This window comes from Hippopotamus amphibius, chromosome 6, assembly GCF_030028045.1.
Source record: "Hippopotamus amphibius kiboko isolate mHipAmp2 chromosome 6, mHipAmp2.hap2, whole genome shotgun sequence".
NCBI classification, from domain to species: domain Eukaryota; kingdom Metazoa; phylum Chordata; class Mammalia; order Artiodactyla; family Hippopotamidae; genus Hippopotamus; species Hippopotamus amphibius.
In genome coordinates this window covers 138,588,808-138,607,959 of record NC_080191.1, presented here as the reverse complement: position 1 = coordinate 138,607,959, position 19,152 = coordinate 138,588,808, and the positions used below count along the sequence as shown (strand labels likewise).

Here is a 19,152-nt window from a genome sequence, read left to right as displayed (position 1 = left end):
ACCAGCGGGGAAAAAAAATACTCCTTTACTTCTACAAAATAAAAAGATAGAAAAAAAATTTTTTTTAATTATATATTAAAAAAAGCTGATACTCTTTCTCAATTTAAGTATCTACAATATGTATTTTATGAATGAACCTAAAAAATCTGGGGTAAAACTTGCTAATGACAAAGCGTCATATTTACCAAAATCCTCAAAATAATTATATAAAATAAAAAAATTTAAAGATAAAACAGCTCATTTTAAAATCTACTCATTAGGGACTTCCCTGGTGGTCCAGTGGTTAGGGCTCTGCACTTCCACTGCAGGGGGCACGGGTTCAATCCCTGGTCAGGGAACTAAGACCCAACATTAAAAAAAAAAAAAAAAAAAAAAAAATCTACTCATTAAGGGCATAATTTTAAACATTTTTTTAAAACAGATGATCACTTTTCTATACTCTGACAACAGCACATGATTATAAAATACACAGTGAAATGTTATCCTAAGAGCCTGTTATTTTTTAGATTTCCCTGTAACCTTGGGTATGTATGAATTAGTTTTAAATATTAGTGTTGAAATTAAAATATGTAAATATTTATATAAAATGTTTTATTCTGCTTTCAATTATCAGTTCTTTCCAAACATTTTCGGCAACAGTTTTAAGGATTTAAGCCTGGAAGGGTGTCCAAAGCTTTGGATTACAACAGAGATTCGAGCCACTGAAGAAGCCAAGAGACATCTTCAGTTGTTACCTAGACAGGGTTTATCAACAGCAACATTTCTGACATTTTGGGCTGAATACTCTTTGTTGTGGGGAGCTATGCTGGGTATCACAGGATGTGTAATATAACATCTCTGACCTCTACCCACTAGGTGCCAGCAGCATCAGGCTTCCCCCAGCTGTAACAGCCTGAACTGTCCCCAAACAATGCTAAATGTACAGAGATGAGGATGCAAAACTACCCCCTGCTGAGAATCACTGATCTGGAGGTAGTCAGTTTAACTCTTTTGTGTTAGTGTTTATAATCCAAATATCTGACACCCGATAGTCTAATCTCTACCTAATTCAATTTGAATATCTGAACACTTATTTTAAGATAAAATTAAAAACCATGCCAAGAGAATTTACGTCTGAGTCAAATCACCATAAGGTATTATTTAAGTATATATTTTTCAAACAACCAAAAGTTATGATTTGGTTTAACAATAAAAACATTCCCAAAGGCATTACACTTTTCCTGGCCATATTACTTACTGAAGAGATGGAATACCATCATTAGGAGACTGCCTAGCTTTGAATAAAGCATAGCAGTTGCTTGTTTTTGGTTACTTGTTCCTCCCTTTCCAATTAAAATGAAGGATACACAGCTCTGATTTCTTTTCATTCTAACCAGGTTGCCCAGTAGAAAAGACATTTTCAAGTGAAAGACAGGACATTTACAAATCAACATAGTTCCATCTCAGGTCCCATATAACATTCAGTTTTAATCTGTCATATGGTACTCATTAAAAAAAAACCCAAACGGTTACTATCAGATTAGCACTATCAAATTAACACATTACTGGAACATTTAGGCCTCTACCTGTCATGTGACTATTAGGACTGCTGTGCTATTTCAATGACGACCTGGGACCTTTCTTGGACCTTTCTTATGGTTCTGTTCCTTGATGTCCTCTGCCTGCCTTACCACCTGCTACTAATTGTTTTCTCCTTTTTCCATTTTGTGTCATTTCATGTATAATCTGTGAGTTGACAGTCTGTGCTTAGAGGACCACTCATATTATAGAAAATGTACCTAGCCCATGTGAAATTATAAAATATAGTTTTAATTTAGGGCAATAAGCTCAATACATTTCAGAAATAATTTTAAAGGATCAACCTGAATTTAAAGTCACCTTAGCACTCAAAGCTGCAAATCACAAGTTGTGGTAATATGATGAGACCAAAAAAAAAAAAAAAAAAGTTTCAAGTTGTTATAATGCTATCATCTGAAGCTGGCAAAGTTTTTTAGGCCTCCACACTGTTATTTCTATTTTCTATAATTTAAGTATACTAAATAAGGTTTTAAACAATTTTTTTCAGTGTTGTTTACTACTGACTTCCTATGTTTTAATTTACATTCACACTACATCAGAGATATTAAACAACTGTGGAAAATACCCTATGGTTTTTGAAAGTAATATAAAAAATAGAAAACACACTTCAAGAGGATATTTATAATATCCAAGGCCTAAATCTTAACTTATTGAAGTGGGCAGCAAACCAGGGTATTGTGATTCATTTACAGCATTCCTCAGTAATCTAATTTACTAGAATACAGCTTAAAAATCTAAGAGAAATGAATAGGTACAATGCTTTTTTATTTTTATTGAAACAGAATCCACATTTCAGCAAGCATGAACCACAGCAAACTCAAACACAGTACATAGCTATGATAAAGCTTTTTTCCTAACAAGGTCTGAAGGTTTCTTAAGGTAAATATGGGTGTTTGCATCAAAATTAAATGATAAAGATTTACTAGGCTTTAAATTTTTATTTTGCCTTGGTGGTATTTTTATTTTCTCCATTTTCTACTATAAGTTATTGTTCTTAGTCTTATTCTAATAAATTTTATTCTGATTTTCTCTGTGAACAGAGGCCAAGAAACCAAATGACTAAGGTTAGTATCTTGTCTAAAATAAGTGCATAAACAGAAAGGACAACGCTTTTGGAGGCAGACTGCTTGATATCTATTTTGGATGCTAAGGGGTAGCTTCCTATCTTCTTTCATACAGTTGAGGCAGTTGAACAAGACCACTTTTAGATAACTGAACTACTATTGATAAGGCTAAAAATTTTTGATACAGCAGATTTACTTCTACAGGCCAAAAGAACAGAATCCTAATAAGTTTGTGTGTTATGCCAGGCTTAAAAGAAGTACACTGGAAAGAAAAATGAAGAGATGAGTAGGTAACAAATCAGATCTTGGTTAATCCAGTCTCCAAATTTCTAAACAATAAGAAAAAAATCTAGGTTCTTATTTTAAATTTTAGTTTAGATTTTATAACATGAAGACAAAAAGCATATGAAGTTGAAAACTGTGACAAAACTAGCTACCATGAAATGCTATACAGAGCTAATAAAACCCTACTTGTTTACACCACTAGTTATAACGATGCGACAGCTCCCAAACAAGTTATATATAAACAGGTAAATGTACAAACATAAAAAGCAAAATGGCCAATTATAACCTAACACTTATGGAAGGCATGTATAAGTGTCTCTAAGGACAAGAAACAGAGGTCTACCATCTTTGTATCATTTATAGCATCTCAGCATAGTGACTCATTAGGAACTCATTCAAAATAGTCAATGATGAAATTTTAAATGACTTCACATACTAGAAATGCCTACTTTAAGAACCTACTATACCATTATAAATACTGTAAAAAAAAGTTTACCCTTATGGACTTCTAAACTTCAGTGCTTTTTAGTCTTAAAAATAAGTTTTCACTTTAGCTGAATTTATATTACTTAGGCTATTAATCAATACCACTGGCCAAACAGCCTATACATTTTACTCAGAGTAATCACTTATGTCTTAGATGATGATATTCTGATGTCTCCAAGTTCCCAGCCTCCCTAACCACAGCTAGTTTTTAAGATGTTATTTAGTGGGAGATAAGGTGATGAAAATCGCATTCTTACTTACCTTCAAATGCTTTAAATCTCTAGTGCAGGAGTCTTAGATTTTGATAAAGAACTAAATAAAAATGCATAGAAACCACTGCCATTTCCCTCAAACTTTTAAATAGGGCATCATTAGTTCTATCTAGTCCAATCCCTGTTTCTTCTTCCTAACAGGTGAGTTCCTAAGGTACTTATCTGTAAATTTAATCAAATGGAATTCAATTTGTTAAGGTGGAAAGTTTATTTTGGTATTAAAAACCATTTAAACAATGTAACTGTTACGATGACATAAAAAGGTTGAGATTATTATGAGGACAAATGGCTTAAGCATCCTGGGCACTTTAGAAGCACATGTTTAATACAAAGTTTACAATTTAAAAACTACTCTTACTTACTTCTTTGGGAAATTACTTTATTTAGCTCCCTTTACTGAATTAGGTACAGAAAGGCAATACCAAGCGGAAAAAAATTACCCTTACAATGGTTAAAACAGTCTATTTTGAAGAGTCTATGTACAGGTGTAAAACTGATTATCCTTGGGTGATAGTAAATAGACAGCAAATAATAAGAAACACAACAATAGGTTCCTTCAAAATGGTATCACTATCAAATTTAGTATTCTAAAGGGGCATAACTTTTTAATCCATAATTAACCAAATCAAATCCCAGAATACAAAAAGTCCATAAAACAGTTAAATCTGGTTAGAACACACACACACAGCTTTAATCCCAAATTTATGTAAATTCTAATCATATTTAGAAATATATCTGATGATTTCCCAACATCCGTTTTAAAATAAGTTTGGGTTATAGAAGTATTACAAATGAACTGTAACAAGATAATAACATAAGCCACCCCAGAATGTTATTTCTTTACCTTCTACATACACTATGTATGTCTTAAAGTAACATTAAATAAAAAATAAAAAACAACAACAAAAAAAGTTGAAGAATATAGACTAAAATGGAAATACAGGCTAATAAAACTTTTAGTATCAAACCAAAATTCCCAAGTTAGTTTAAAACCAGCAGTGTAGAACACTAAAGAATATTAACGCTATTTCTACATCACAATATAGTTTCCCTCCTATTATCATGCTCTTGGTGATTGTAGGTAGGACAAAGCAAAAGAAGATAGCCTCAAATTAAAAGTGAATTTTAATGTTTGACAAAGCCATGTTTTACACTAAAAACTTTTTTGAAAGGTAAGACATAGAGAAGATAAGGGATTTTTCTTACCAAGCAACACTGGTAGAAAATATCTTTACTCAAAGAATATAGGGTTTCTAATAAAAATCAACTTAATATCAGGCACTTAATTTTATACCCCTTTAAAAAGACTTTAAGAGTTGTGATACTTAAGAATGAAGTATCAGTTACTTTCTGATCTTCCAGTAGTAGTGGTTCAAGTAGGCCATTTGAACCAAAACAAAGAGCTTGAATAAGCTTTATTCACCACTCTTAAGTGTTAAAAAAAAAAAAAAATTAAATCAGGTGCTCAGGTAAATTTGTGAAACACCAAGTATACGGTTTTTTCTTTTGGGTATATAATATTAGTAGACATTAAGAATAAAAACAAAAGTAAAGGAAAAGAACTATTAAAAGATAAATCTCATTTAAAATGTTATCTTAAAGAGAAATACAAACAGAAATGATAAATAGTTGCTATGTCCCTGTCACGCTAAAGCAGCACAATAATATTGGTGTTTAATATTTATTTTACTACGCCAATATTTACGTGCTGCTAGAGCGGAACAAGTATGTCAGTCCACCCAAACATAAAATGAGCATGTGATGATGAAATTACAGTTCTGAATGAATTTCCTTAAATTTCTAGAGCAGCAAATAATGATTCGCAACTTGACATAGTATGTAAACCATGATGTGCTGCTACAGTACTTTAAGGTCTCAAAAATACAGGATTCATCCAATAGGGAAAAACTCCTTACACTTTCTTTAAAAATAAACAAACAAACCTCTGATGTCTTTAATAAACTTACCTGTAAGATTAAAAATCTATTATGGTCTAAGTCAATTCCATGGCTTCGAAGAAGATTTCCAACATCCTTAAATGTCGTCTTCTTCCCACTTATGTGATAAACAGAAGTATTATCTCTGTAGGCCGTTCTGGATACATAGAAGTTACTGTTAGGAATTACTTCATAATCATCCCCTTCCTGTTTTGAGGAAAAACAAAACCAGAAAACAATTGTTGGTATTAAGTCATAGGTTTGCTCCAAATTTCACTCATTTCATATTGAAACCAATTCTATGGATCAAGAACTTCAATTGAATATTCACATAAACTGACAATAGTTCTTAGAATTAATCATCTTAGCAAAGAACAGAAATAATTTCCCAAGTTCTTTGATTCCTCAGATCACAAAAACCAAAAAGTCAAACCAATCAAACAAAAAAGAAAACACCCCACCTTCAAGCCTGAAAACTTATTTGAGAAAAGAACTGATGAAGAGGCACAAGAATCCCACTGTATCCAAAATAAACTCACCCAAATTAGTAAACTGTATTGACAGATTACATTACCAGTCCATTAAAAAAAGCTGCAAGAGATGATTGAAGGAAAAAGGAAAGAAGGTATAGTAGTGGGATGATACAGCTTAGTTTTTCTTTCCTTTTTTGGGTGAAGAATATGCCATTAATTAAAGGTAAAAAGAATTGCAAAGAATTAACAACCACATTCCCCTATTTTTTTAATCAAATTAAAAAAAATGAAGTGGAAGTCTGCTTTAACATTAAAACTCACTTTCCTTTAAAAGCTATGTCATTTTGAAATCATGGTTTTTAAAATTTACACAAATCAAGTGTAATTAATAAGCTATGGAATCATATCTGATTTACTGGCAATCTACTTTCCAAGCTGTACAACAGAAAAGCACCAAGAAACAAAATTAAAATATAGATTTTAGATTTAATTAAAACTCTTTATGTTTAAAAACAAAAAACAAAAAAAACAAATAAAAAACCCAAAACAAAACAAGACCTAGAGGCCAAATCACATTCTCATTTCATTATATAATTAGTTTTCTACATTTTTAGGTTCCTGCTAGTCATTTTTGAATCACAAATTTCCAAAGTTAATTATTAAACAGAAAAGAAAAAACCCCCAATACCAACAGAGCCATGTAAATAACCTAAACGGGCATTTTACCTATAATTGTCTCCTTTTCTAGAAAACAAACATGTTAGCTTATCCTTCCCCTGTTTTAAAAGGACAGTTCAGTTTAGTTCAAACTGAAGCAAAGCTCTTTCATTTCACATATACAGATGACTACTAATAACATTAAATTTAACACAAATTAAATTAATGGAGATGGTAAAATCAGTCACCTGTTACATTTTCAAGTTTAGGTAATTTATCTGAAAGTAATAAAAACATAACTTAAAAATGAATTCAAAATTTATAGTAAAAGAATGTCTACTTGGTACTGAGGATAATAAAACTGCTCAAAAGGGAAGCATTATTATGAGCTACTTATAATTGATTCCCCTGACTAAAAATTTTAATATTTTAAATTTAACAGCCACCACCACCAATCCTCAAAAAGAAAATATGGTCATGAAGGTAATGAAATTAATACTGGTTCTGGCTTTAACCACGTATTAATTTTTAAAAGCCAATTTAAGACAAAAATAATAAAAATGTACAATGTATTGAAATCCTTTGTGTTCCTTAAAGTTGCAAATTACTAAACAAAGCCCCTTACCTTATCAATTATCTTTTGAAAATGAACTTCTACAGTACAACTCTGAATATTCTTGTGTTCATCAGAATTGTGTATTAGAACTGAGAGTTTTTTAGATCTTATTTTTTGTGCTCGATAGCCAAACACAAAAAGCATAGAATCAATAACATTGGATTTGCCACTGCCATTTGGCCCAATAATACAGGAAAAGCGCTGCATGAAAAGAACAGAAAAAAAAAGTTAAAAAGGTCATACTACTGATTTTAACTTAAACCGATTTTTTAACTTGCGGCAAAACTGCAAGTATTTAAAAAGTTTTCATTGCTAGAAGACGGCAGTTTTCAGATATCAAGTCTCTCATATCACAGACTTAAATACTTTAAATAAGACCATACTCTAATTTTAACTCAGACTTTCTACAAAATTAATTCTTACAGTTAAAGAGAAAATACTGCTTTCCAGCATAAAACCCACCAATTCTATTCAGTGAGGAAAACTTTATAAGGAGGGGTACCAAAAGTTTATCAGATAAACAAAAGCTAATTTCCGTTGTTAAAAAGCATAGGAAACATACCATGTATGTATCAATCAGGATAAACACAATAACTACAAAATTGAAACATTTTGTAATAAAGACGCATTATCTTACACCAGTTATTTTAAAAAGGTCAAATACCTTATGGAAAGGTCCCAGAATTTTTTCCCCAGCATAGGATTTGAAGTTCTGGTTTACAATATGAGTTATCATAAGACGAGGAGCTCCAGGTTCATTGGTCATTGCTGGAGGTGGGGGAGGAGGGATGGTATTCAAAATCTCTTCTAAACTTCTATTATCAATTTCGTCACTTGGAGTCTCTAAGTCAGTCAAAGCAAAGGGAAAACAAGGGGAAAAAAGCCTGCATTAGTGCAGTTGGTTCGGAGGACTACTGCCTGCTAATCTCTGAGATGTTATTTATGAAACCTAGGAATCTATTTTTCACTCAATGTATTATCCTAAACTCACAGGAGATGAGAATCTTTCGGCTTGGTTTTATAGAAAAATAAATTCTTGAAAGAAATGCCACCAGTAACAAAATTCTATAGAAATATATCTTTTAGGAGTCAAAACGCTACATCGTCACGCAAATCGGGAAAATTCACAACCACCTGATTCCCTGCTCCCTGCCTAAACAGGTGGTTAAATCGTAGGGCTCTAGATCCAACTGCCTCCGTATCTGTGAGCACCTGGAACCTTCGGACACTCGCGAGCTCTAGCGACACTGTCACAGGGGGTTTCATGTCACTGAGTTCGTGGACTCACAAAAGCTACGGTAGTTTCGAGTAAGTTATCTTCTTTTCTCAATTTAAGACCACGGAGATGAAGTTATATGGTAAAGCAACTTTTCATCGTATTAACATACAGACATGCTGACGGTCTGAAACAAACAGTCCACTAGCTACTGGCTGACCATGTCGATTTCCACGGAAACAGAAGACAATGAACAGAAATTCGTTATTGAAGCTACTCGCTCCCATCCTCTCCAGCACCGTTACATCGAAATTGCACACTGTTTAATCTGTGAAAATCGCCAAACCGCTGCTCTACCCGACCTTCAGATGTCAATCCCGCAACCCCTCCCGTCCGCGCCCCAGAACACCAGCCAGTCCAGGGTCGGGCGCGCTTGCCCGCGGCGTCGCAGAGGGTTACTCACCTGCGGTGGCAGGCGCCGGGCTTCCCGCGCGGCCGGGCGGCGGCTCCGGCTCCGCTTCGCTGCTGGTGCCGTCCGGGGACTGCGGCGGCCCTTCCTCCCTGCGCTGGGCAGTGGAGGGCTGGGTGCCCTTACGGGGCATGGTCGCTGGGGCCGAGGGAGAGCCGGGAACAAGTCAGCCCGCGGGGCGGCAGGACCGTGTCGGTACGTTCCCCGCCGGGCCCCGCGATGGGACGGGCTCAGCCCCCACCCCGTCCCGCTCAGGGAAAACTCCCTCCACCTGTTTTCGAGAGCCCCGTTTTCAAACCCGGCTCAACGCCAGCCGGTCCTCGAGAAAGAAGGCACAAAAAATTCAAGTGCCAAGAAGGCGGGATTCGTTTTCTTAAGTCCTAAGCAAGTGGGAAAACCCAGACGTGCTTGGGGCTCAAGCAAGGATAGAGCAACTGCTTAGGTTCTTTTTACTTTTTAAAATGCCCCCCACCCCCCGCCCCCAGTATAAGTGTGTAAGAATATTCTAACGTAATTTCTAAACGAAATAATTCCCATACGCTGGCATTTACGGACATTCCCACGCTCTCGGGGCTAGGGATGCAAGCGCACGGACTCTGCGAGAGAAGAGTTCGTGTCAGCTTTAGGTTTTCGGGGCTAGCAACTCTTCCAGAGCAGCAAAGAACTAACTAGCGGCTCGCCGCCCACTTTCCTCTCCCCGCCATTTAGCTCTTGGCGCCGCCGACGGCCCGGGGGCTTTGAGGTCTCCTCTCTACAGTTCGGCCGGGACCAGCAGCCGGAGGCTGGGGTCGACCACTCGCGATTTTCAAATCGGAAGCCGGCAGCGCCCGCTCCGGTTCAATTACCTTGGGGTGACATGGGTTTGTCCCTCCGGGGTCCGCGGCGGAATCCCGCTGGGCAACCACGAAAGGTCACCAGCAAGGGCTCAGCCCCGCTGATGAGTCCCTTGGGAGAAGAGAGGCTGGCAGGGGGCCGGGGCAGGGGGCGACGCTAGAGTCCGACCAAGACCGAGATTTCTTGAGAAGAGGTCCGTGAGGCTGAGACCCCCCCACCCCCACCCGCCCCGCGCCCGCCGTCCCCTGAGAGACGCTTCTGTAGCTCAGAGAAGTGGCGCCCGGGAGAAGCGCGCGGGAGCCTCGACTGCCGGGGAGCGGCCGAGGGGGGAGGGGTGACAGCGAGAAAATTTCCCGGCGGCAGCCTCAGCCTAGACTTCGGCTGCTCCAGCTCAAGGCCTCTACTTTCCAGGCGCCCGCGGACGGGGCAGGAAGTAACAGTGTGACAACCTGATCAGGAAAAGAAGTACTTTACCTGCGGGATAGTCCACGCAGACCAAGGCTGGAAACGGTTGTGTAGCCCCCCCGCTCCTACCGGTGTTTCGGCTCCGGGTCCTTCACTCGAAAATGGCGCCTAAAATACAAACTCGAACGGAAATTCGTTACAAATGCCCGCAATGCTTTCTGGGAACCACTAATTTGAAAAAAATGCGGCGATTAACGCCGCCATCTTCTGGTCGCTTACGCGCATGCGCGAACTGCTGGCGGGACCCAGAAGACAGGGGACGTTTTCTACTAAGTGAAAAAGAAAAGCGAGACAGTGTTTTCCATGGGCTTACGGCAATAGCAATCTTATAAAAAATAATTTTAAAAAAACCTTGCGAGTTTTGAAAAAGATAAAAAAAACACTGGGGTTCCGCCCATAGCTAAAAGGCAAGGCTCGATCGTCCAATAACGTCCCTTAAGGCGAGGGCGGGCTCGCTAAGGGGCGGGGTCTCGGGCCCGCTCGGGTGACGCGCAGTGGGGAAGTATCGCGGGAAGAGGGAGTGAGCTTAGCTCTTAGGAGTCGCTATGGTGACAGGGAGGTTAGAGGCATCTTGGTAACTGGTCCTAGTTCTGTGAGTACGATCGGCACCGCTTTCCTGGCACTGCAGGTAAATCTCTTTACCTCTAGCCGAGAGGTGAGGAAAGGGTTTGGAAGTTGTGGCCATTACTGGATCTACCTTCCCTGCTTTGAGGGTGAGTGCGGCGTGGAGCATCAGTTATTTTCCGTCTCCCTGGGGGCAGTGCGGCTCTGGGCGTAGATTTTGGGATGCGAAGGAGGAAGCCCTGAGTTTGGGGGGAGCAGAGGGGTTAACAAGGAGGAAGGAAGACCTGAATTGGTAAATGATCGTGTAGCGAATAGCAAAATAATTATTTCGAGTTATTGGTGTTAGGTTATTAATGTCACTAGTTAAAGGGGATTTCGGGCTGTTAAAATCATTTGGCTGAAAGACTAACGGAAGAAACGATTTGCTGGTGTGTGATTATGAGAATATTATTGATCAGTAAATATTTCTTAATTAGCTTTTGTATACATTGCACTGTCAGGCATAATCAAGATTATTAAGCAGGTATTCCTATTCTCAGAGAATTTCGTTTTGCTAGTAGGTTTTTAACCAGGCATTTGTGGATCTGGTGGTAGGTGACTGGGCTTCAGAGGAGTTCATACCACCTCTTCTCCAACCCCGCCCCCCCCAATTGTATACAAAATTCTGTGTGCTTGTGAAATTTTCTGGGGAGTTAGTTTTCCCAGAACTTGGATCAGATTCTCAAATGTGATACTCATCCCTCACAATATTAACCATTAATTGATTTGACTGTGATCAACAAGCATTTATTCAGCCACTCTTAAGTACTTGACATTGAGAACTGGGAGCCTCTTTTATTCCCCCTTTTAACTTTTGCATACTTAGAACTTGGCATACTCAAGCCCCAATAAATCTGCTTTATGAATGAATTTGCATTGTCATTCTAAGTAAGTAAGTATGACTCTTGTCCTGAGGAGCATATTCAGGATCAGTGATTCTCAAGTGGAGGTGTGGAGGACACTCCCCTCAAGTGTAAGAATTTGGTGAGGTTGGGAGATTGCTGTGATTTGAATAAACATTGCCTTGATATTGTAATATACCTTTATATTTGAAATTGAAAAAAATTATTGTTTTCATGAGAAAAACTACAGACAATAAAGCTCAGCGAAAAAAAATTTGGCTGGTAGGTGTACCAGAAAATGCAGCAAACAGTTCTCTTTGAAAGTATCTGGAATCTTTTGGATTTTTGAAGTCTGAACACTACTCAACCTGAGTTGGAGAGATATTAACCATGAGCAAAACAAGACTAGACCAAACTGAGTTATGTATATGGGAGACAGAGCATGATGTAGTAGAAAGATGTAACAGATAACAGAATCCCAACTCTCATCTTTTAAGCTACATGCTTAGACAGTTTATGCAGTTTATCAATCTCTCTGAGATTGTTCACTATAAAACAAGCAAATAATACCTACCTCATAGGATTGTTTATGATTGTTTGTCTAGCACACACACTGTATGCATTTGATATTGCTGTGCTTATGACATTGACCTTATTAGGGTATGTGCTAAGGATGAATAATGGGATGTCAAGTTAGAAGATTAGTTTATGAGGGGTCTTGAAAGCCAGGTCAAGGATGTTAGATATGATAAATTTTCAAAATATTAGAAAAATTTTGAGCTAAGGAATGACTTGGTAAAGAAAAAAATTAACGTAGTGATGTGGGATGTGTAAAAAGGGAAAGAGACTGAGATCAGGTGTGGCTTAGTTAGATTTTTACTGTCCATTCCTTCATGTAGGAGGTAAGAAGTGCCTGTGCAGTAGAATGGTAAAAATCTGGACACATTTTGGGGGAAAACCTATAGCTTTTGTAGATTTTAATGGTTAAGAGTTTGAGCCCTTAAAGTTAATCAGATTTTATTCTTTGAGAATCCCTGGATTACTGACGAGGGGATAAGAAAGATAAGTGACAAATCCTAGTTTTACTGCCTTTGATGGTTGCCGTAAATAATGATTGGTCTTAGTGACTGATAAGAAATGTAATTTCAATAAATTAATAAAGCGACCGATGGCTTTAGATTTAGTTCAACCTAACCATGCTACACTCAGAATAAATATTTTTTAAACAGGCTTAAACCAAGTTACATAATGTAGAAAAGACATTCATAACAAATAGCTACAGTGGAGAAAAATATAGAGTGAAAGTAGGACACTCAGAATAAGTGAAGAAGTGATTTGAGAAGAGATTAGGGTCACAAGAAATAAAGACTTGATTGATCCCTGCCAGTACTTTGGATAAAAAGAAGCTGGTCCAATTGGGATGGACTAGGTTACAGTCATCTTGGAAGGTATAACCAAGTCTCATCTTTCTGGTCCAAAATCATCTACTAACCATTATCTATAATTTTAGGCAGGGCTGAGAAGAGAACCCTTACTTTTTATATTTTAAAAAGTTGTACCCCACAGGAAGAAATAAGAATAAGTTCAAGGGGAAAAATTAGAATAGAAATAAAATTAACCTTTGCAATTCTTTAAGTGCATAGTTAGATTTTGTCATCATTATAATAACATGTGTTTTGTCTACCTTCTAATGTGGTTACAGCATTTCACAAAGTCTGAAATTAGATTTGTGGCTAAATATTTAAAATATTAATAAAGTTTGTAATTGATTGTAAATATTTGGATTAATTAGATATTAAGAATAAATCAAAGTGAATAAACATGAATTTATGTAAGTAATGTATAACTACTTAGAGAATATTGTTCAAGGTGAATAAATTGGATATAGAGACAGGACAGGTAGTAACGAATATTCCTCTTGATAATATAAGCCCCTTAAAATGCTAGTCTTGTTGAAACTCTCACCTATCTTAACATAGAAAAAAATGGGAAGTGAGGAAATAGAGCAGTTTTGGGGGATGGCCTGTTTTGAAAAATGAGTTTGTTTTTATTCATATAGGTTGAGTTTAGGAAAGATATATCCAGTGGGCATTAGAGGTAGAGAATATAGTTCAGGAAAGAAAATAGGGTTGAGTTAAAGTTACAAGAATAATTGGGACACTTAAAATAGATTAGAACAGAGAGAGGATAGCACCAGAGAATGTCCATTCTTAGAATCTAGGAAGAAGAAACAATTGTAGTGATGTCTCAGATAGGACTTTATAGATTACAAGTGACAGAAAACCCAATCCAAATTGTCTTGAGAAAAAAATTAGCTTCCATAACCAAAAAGTTAGGTGAGTATAATTGAATTCAGCGTTCAAACAAAGGCCCTAGGATTGTGTTTCTGTCTTTGTTCTGCTTTGCATTCCCTTGTCTTGGCATTATTCTCAGGCTTCACGTAGTGGCCTCTGACATCTCCAGGCTATCCCCTTGCTGTGGTAAGGTGTTACAGTAACTCTAGCCTTAAATCTCCTAAACTTAAAGACCTGGGCAGGGGGCAGGTGAAAGAGACTTTCTTCCCTGCCTTTTGGTTGGATAAAAGTTTCTATTGGAAAGCTCTAATTGACTTAAGCCTAGGTCTCATGCTGGCTCCATTCAAGCCATATGGACTAAGAGTGAGGACGTGGTGTTCAAAGAAAAAATTCTTTGTAGCTAGGAAAAGAGTGAATATATGCAGGGTGACAAAAACACCAATTTTTACTACAAATAGTTAACAATTATTAAGTTCTTACTATGTTTCAGGCGCCCTACTGGACATTTGTAAAATGTCTTTTTTTTTTTTTAACCTCATGTCTATATAATACCTGTGAGGTAGGTGTTATTATTGTTATTTTAAAAAATATTTATTTACTTATTTATTTGGCTGCACTGGGTCTTAGTTGTGGCGTGCGTGATCTTTTTAGTTGCAAAATGCAAACTCTTAGTTGTGGCATGTGGGATCTAGTTCCCTTACCAGAGATTGAACCCGGGCCCCCTGCATTGGGAGCATGGAGTCTTAGCCACTGGACCACCCAGGGAACTACCTGTGAGGTAGGTATTATTAACCCCATTTTATATACAGAAGAAAACAAAGTACAGTATTTGGAAGATCACTAGGTGAGAGTTTCAGTAAGAAGTGGATCAAATGCAGTAGAAACTGCAAAGAGAATGAGAATAGTGATGTCATGAAAATATAACATTTATTAGGTTTTATTTTAAATGCAGAAATGCATAAAGAAGGAAGCAAAATTGGGCCATAGTCCTATCATTCAGATAATTCTATATTAAAAATATAAATGTATAGATAAAATATTATGAACATGATAAAAACTTCAAACCATATAGAAACATATAAAATGAAAATTAAAAGCTTCCCTTCTCACCCCAGTGTCCCTACCCTCACGAAGGTCTCTGTTAAGTGTCTTGCATATCTTCTGAGAAGAATGTTTTAGTATCCACTAGCTTGAATATCTATCCCCCCCTTTTTTTAACACAAAAGGGATTGAATTTTATAATACTGCTGTATGCTTTGTTTTTGTCATTTAACATATTATAGACTTCTTTTTGTATCAATATATATAGATTCATCTCATTTTTTGAATAGTTGCACAGCACTCTAGTTTATCAGTTGAGTGTGGTTTTTTTCTATGCTAGTTGATGAATTAAAAGCATGAATTAAAGATGACTATTTATTTTTAAGTTTGTGATTCACGTGCTTTATTGGCTAGAATTTATTAGGCCATCCTGCAAAAACATTATAAATAAAACCAATATGAATAATATTAAAGTATGGTTGGCAAGAGCTAGCTCTAATTATAGCTAAAATTGCAGGAAATGTAAATACCCTTGCATATATCAATACATACACTTCAAATACCTACAGGAATTGGAGTGGGGTGGGGGTTGGAGGTCTTTAGTAATTGAACTATACTGCTCTTCGTAAGCTTGTTTCCATTGCTTGTTAGGTGTTTGAATCTGTCCCTGGAAATGGTGAACTGGCCTCTGCCTTCCCTGCTATATGAGAGATCTCAGCTCTAGTCTACAAGTGGTTCTATGATGGGACCAATCTGAATGAAAGATCTGCTTCTCTCTCCCTCCTCTCTTTCCTGGAAGAGAGACATAGGAGTCTAATCACAGCTATCAATTTAGGAAACTGTTGATAGAAATTGTACTTTTAAAAATAGGGCCTTGGGTAGTCATCAGCAAACCATTAATTTCAACTGTTAATATCAACATTCAAGGGTTAGCCAATATGCAAATGACCCAAACAGAACTTGGTATAAATGCACTTGTGATCTAGCTCTTGGATTTCTTATCTCTCTTGCACATTCTTGTTCACTTCCTAGGCTTTCTACTATCTCTTATCTACAGGTACATTCTTGTTGACAAGTCATACCTTCCCTATTTCCTGCCTAAAATTTTTCTCATTTTGTTAGTGCTTTTAACTTTTAGTTTTATTTCTTAAATCTAATTCTTTTCTTTTTTCTTTTTTATAAACCATCTTAACCACTTTTAAGTGTACAGTTCAGTAGCATTAAGTACATTCATATTGTTGTGCTATTGTCACCTCTATTCATCCACAGAACTCTTTTCATCTTGCAGAACTGAACCTCTGAACCCATTAGATAGTAACTCCCCATCCTCCTTCCCCTCAGGCAACCACCATTCTACTGTTTATATCTATGAATGTGACTACTTTAGATACTTCATATAAGGGAAATTATACAGTACCTGCCCTTTTGTGACTGGCTTCTTTTGTTTAGCATAATGTTAAGTCTAATTCTTAACATTAATTCTTAATTCTATTTTCTTGGTTCTAATTCTGTTCCACATTATAAACATGTATCTGGAATATAAATGTGTAATCTATGATGAATATTTAAATTTCTAGGTTTTGATAGTACTATTTAGAGTTCTGTAATAAACAGGCTTGTATAGTTTGTATATGTATCTTGGTGTACATTATATGTATATGACAAATTCCCATCACTAGGAATTCTTCCCAGGATAGATTCCTTGTATATACTTGCTTTGAATCAGTATCTTCTAACTCAAAATATGGCAAAGATGTGTCAGATTGGCAAAGCCTAGGTAATTTGCCTATGTCCTAGCTGTAAGGAGGGTAGAGAGGAAATAATTTGTTTTTTATTTATAAGGTAGGAAATTCCCCAAAGGTAGAAAATGTAGTCAGAAGTGTTGAGGGGAGGGTGGGGACAAAAGAATCAATGACCATTAGCACCAGTTTTCCTGCTTTACCGTAATGTATGTGACTATCTGTTTCTCTGTATGCCAGTGCTGGGTTCTGGGTATTTTGCATTTGGCCACTTTGACAACAGAAAAAGGGTATCTAGCTGTTTTCATTTTCATTTCTTTAATTAAAATTGAGGCTGTGCCTTATTTCATGTTTTTGATTGCCCACTGACCATCTGTATTTTTGTTTCTGTGAACTATCAATTTATAAGTGTTTACAAATAGAAGTACCACATTATCAGTGTCCTTGATCAAATGACTTCATAGGGGACCATGCTGTCTCTTCTGTTTCTATAATATTGCCAATCAATCCCTGTCTACTGGTTCTTTCTCCTTTGCCCCAAACATACTTCTTACATAGTATGTAAGAAGAAAAAGACAGTTTTTCTGTGTTTGTGGCTGGAGCAGTTTGAGAGAAAAAGAGAGGAAACAGGAGATGAAGTCAGAGAAATTATGTTGTCTATTGGGGCTCTCCAGAGAAAGAAGAGTTAATACTGAAGTCTTTAGTCTTAGGGCTGGAAACTCAGGTAAAATTCCTGTGTTGTAGTCTGGCAGCAGAATTCCTTCTTCTCTGGGAAATCTTGGTTTTTGCTCTTAAGGCCTTCAACTGACTGGATGAGGCCCATCCAAATTACACAGGGTAATCTGCTTTACTTAAGTCAACTGATTGTCAATGTTAATCACCTCTAAAAAATACTTTTATAGCAATGTTTAGACTTGTGTTTGCCCAAATAACTGGGCACCATTGTGCAGCCAAGCTGACACATAAAATTAACCATCACAAAAGGAGTCCAGATCAATAAAGGCTTTGAACACCATTGTAAGCCTTTGTTTTAACCCTGAGTGAGACAGGAAGCCATTGGAGAGTTTTGAGTTAGAAACACCATGACCTATTTTAAAAGTCACTTTGGCCGCTATTGTGAGCACTGATTGTGAGGGCTTAGCAGGCCAATTAGGAGGCTATTATAGTTCAGGTTAGCAATTGATGGCACCTTGGACTGGGGCCATAGTAGTGGGGGTCATGGAAATCAGATATTTTGAAGATAGATCATACAGATTTTGTTTTTTACAAATTGGATTTGGAATGTGAGAGAAGAGTTGGTGATGATTCCAAGGTTTTTGGCGTGTGCAGCTGGAAGAATGGAATTGCCATTTATGGAGATGGGTAAGGCTGAGGGAGGATCAAAGTTGGAGGAAAGATCCAGGGTTTGATTTGGATCTTAAGTTTGAGATGTCACACATTCAAATAGAGTTGTCAAATGATCAGTTAGATATAAAAGTCTGGGATTCAATGCAGAGGTCTGAACTGGAGATGTGAAATTGGGAGTTGTCACTAGTCAATAAATTTAAATTTACATTAAGCCATGAAACTGGGTGAGATCACCATGGCAGTAAGTATAGGTACAGCAGAGGTACAAGGACTGAGTCCACAGTTTAAGGTTAGGGAAATTAGGAGAAAAGGTTTGGGATATGTATTCCCTCTATAACTCTGCAATTCCTTTCCCTCCCTAAACTGCCTATTAAAGTAAATCCTAACAACCTTATTAGCAGGATTGAAAAAGAATTCCCACAGAGTTACATGTGCTCCTAGCAAGACTGCCCTTTCCTCTCTTACAAAACTCATCAACACTACAAAACACCTAAGAAAACAGTTCCAGGAAGAAGGCTACAATTTAAATTGATTATCCTCCTTCCTTTATTCGACCATTGGAACTATTCCATCATACCTTACATCCCTGTTTACCTTAGTCTCCACATTCACAACTCTTAATTCCCTGCATTAGTTCCTTATTGGGTTTAGTTGTAGATGACAGTAACTTCAACATGATAAAACTTTATTTTCTATCACTTTAAAGGCTAAATAGGACTGATAGGACTCTCTACAAAGTCAAGAATCTTGGTTCCTTCTATCTTGTTGCTGCATTATTGTATATATGGTCTTGATGGCATGGCACGGAGAGTGTTACTCCTATTTTCCAAGTTTTTATTTGCCAATATGCTGATTTATAAAACTTTTGTTAAGAGGTAATAATGTGGCTTTTATAAGAAGTAACTCATTTACTTTTCATATTGCCACTGTGTGT

At 36.9% G+C, this 19,152-nt stretch overlaps 2 protein-coding genes across 6 annotated transcripts in view; one reads left to right on the top strand and one right to left on the bottom strand.

The window, feature by feature from the left end:
- The window catches only part of SMC4 (structural maintenance of chromosomes 4), a 34,324-nt gene extending 23,863 nt beyond the window's left edge, over window positions 1–10,461 (bottom strand). Inside the window, exons 1-5 of one of the 2 annotated variants that reach the window (XR_009054206.1) lie at window positions 9,899–10,455; window positions 9,048–9,191; window positions 8,033–8,211; window positions 7,378–7,569; window positions 5,653–5,829 (exon numbers count right to left, since the gene is read on the bottom strand). Coding sequence is in view for 1 of the 2 variants with exons in the window: in XM_057737839.1 (XP_057593822.1) it covers window positions 5,653–5,829; window positions 7,378–7,569; window positions 8,033–8,211; window positions 9,048–9,191; window positions 9,899–9,911 (705 nt within the window). In the remaining variant the exon portion in view is untranslated. Of the gene's footprint in view, window positions 1–5,652; window positions 5,830–7,377; window positions 7,570–8,032; window positions 8,212–9,047; window positions 9,192–9,898 lie in introns of both variants that reach the window. The other variant, XM_057737839.1, reaches the window with a different exon arrangement.
- Window positions 9,119–19,152, top strand: part of IFT80 (intraflagellar transport 80) — a 111,949-nt gene continuing 101,915 nt past the window's right edge. Inside the window, exon 1 of one of the 4 annotated variants that reach the window (XM_057737841.1) lies at window positions 9,119–9,248. In XM_057737841.1, coding sequence (XP_057593824.1) covers window positions 9,185–9,248 — 64 coding nt within the window. In that variant the 5' untranslated portion in view covers window positions 9,119–9,184. Of the gene's footprint in view, window positions 9,249–10,701; window positions 11,066–19,152 lie in introns of those variants that run through there. The other 3 variants (XM_057737843.1, XM_057737842.1, XM_057737844.1) reach the window with 3 other exon arrangements.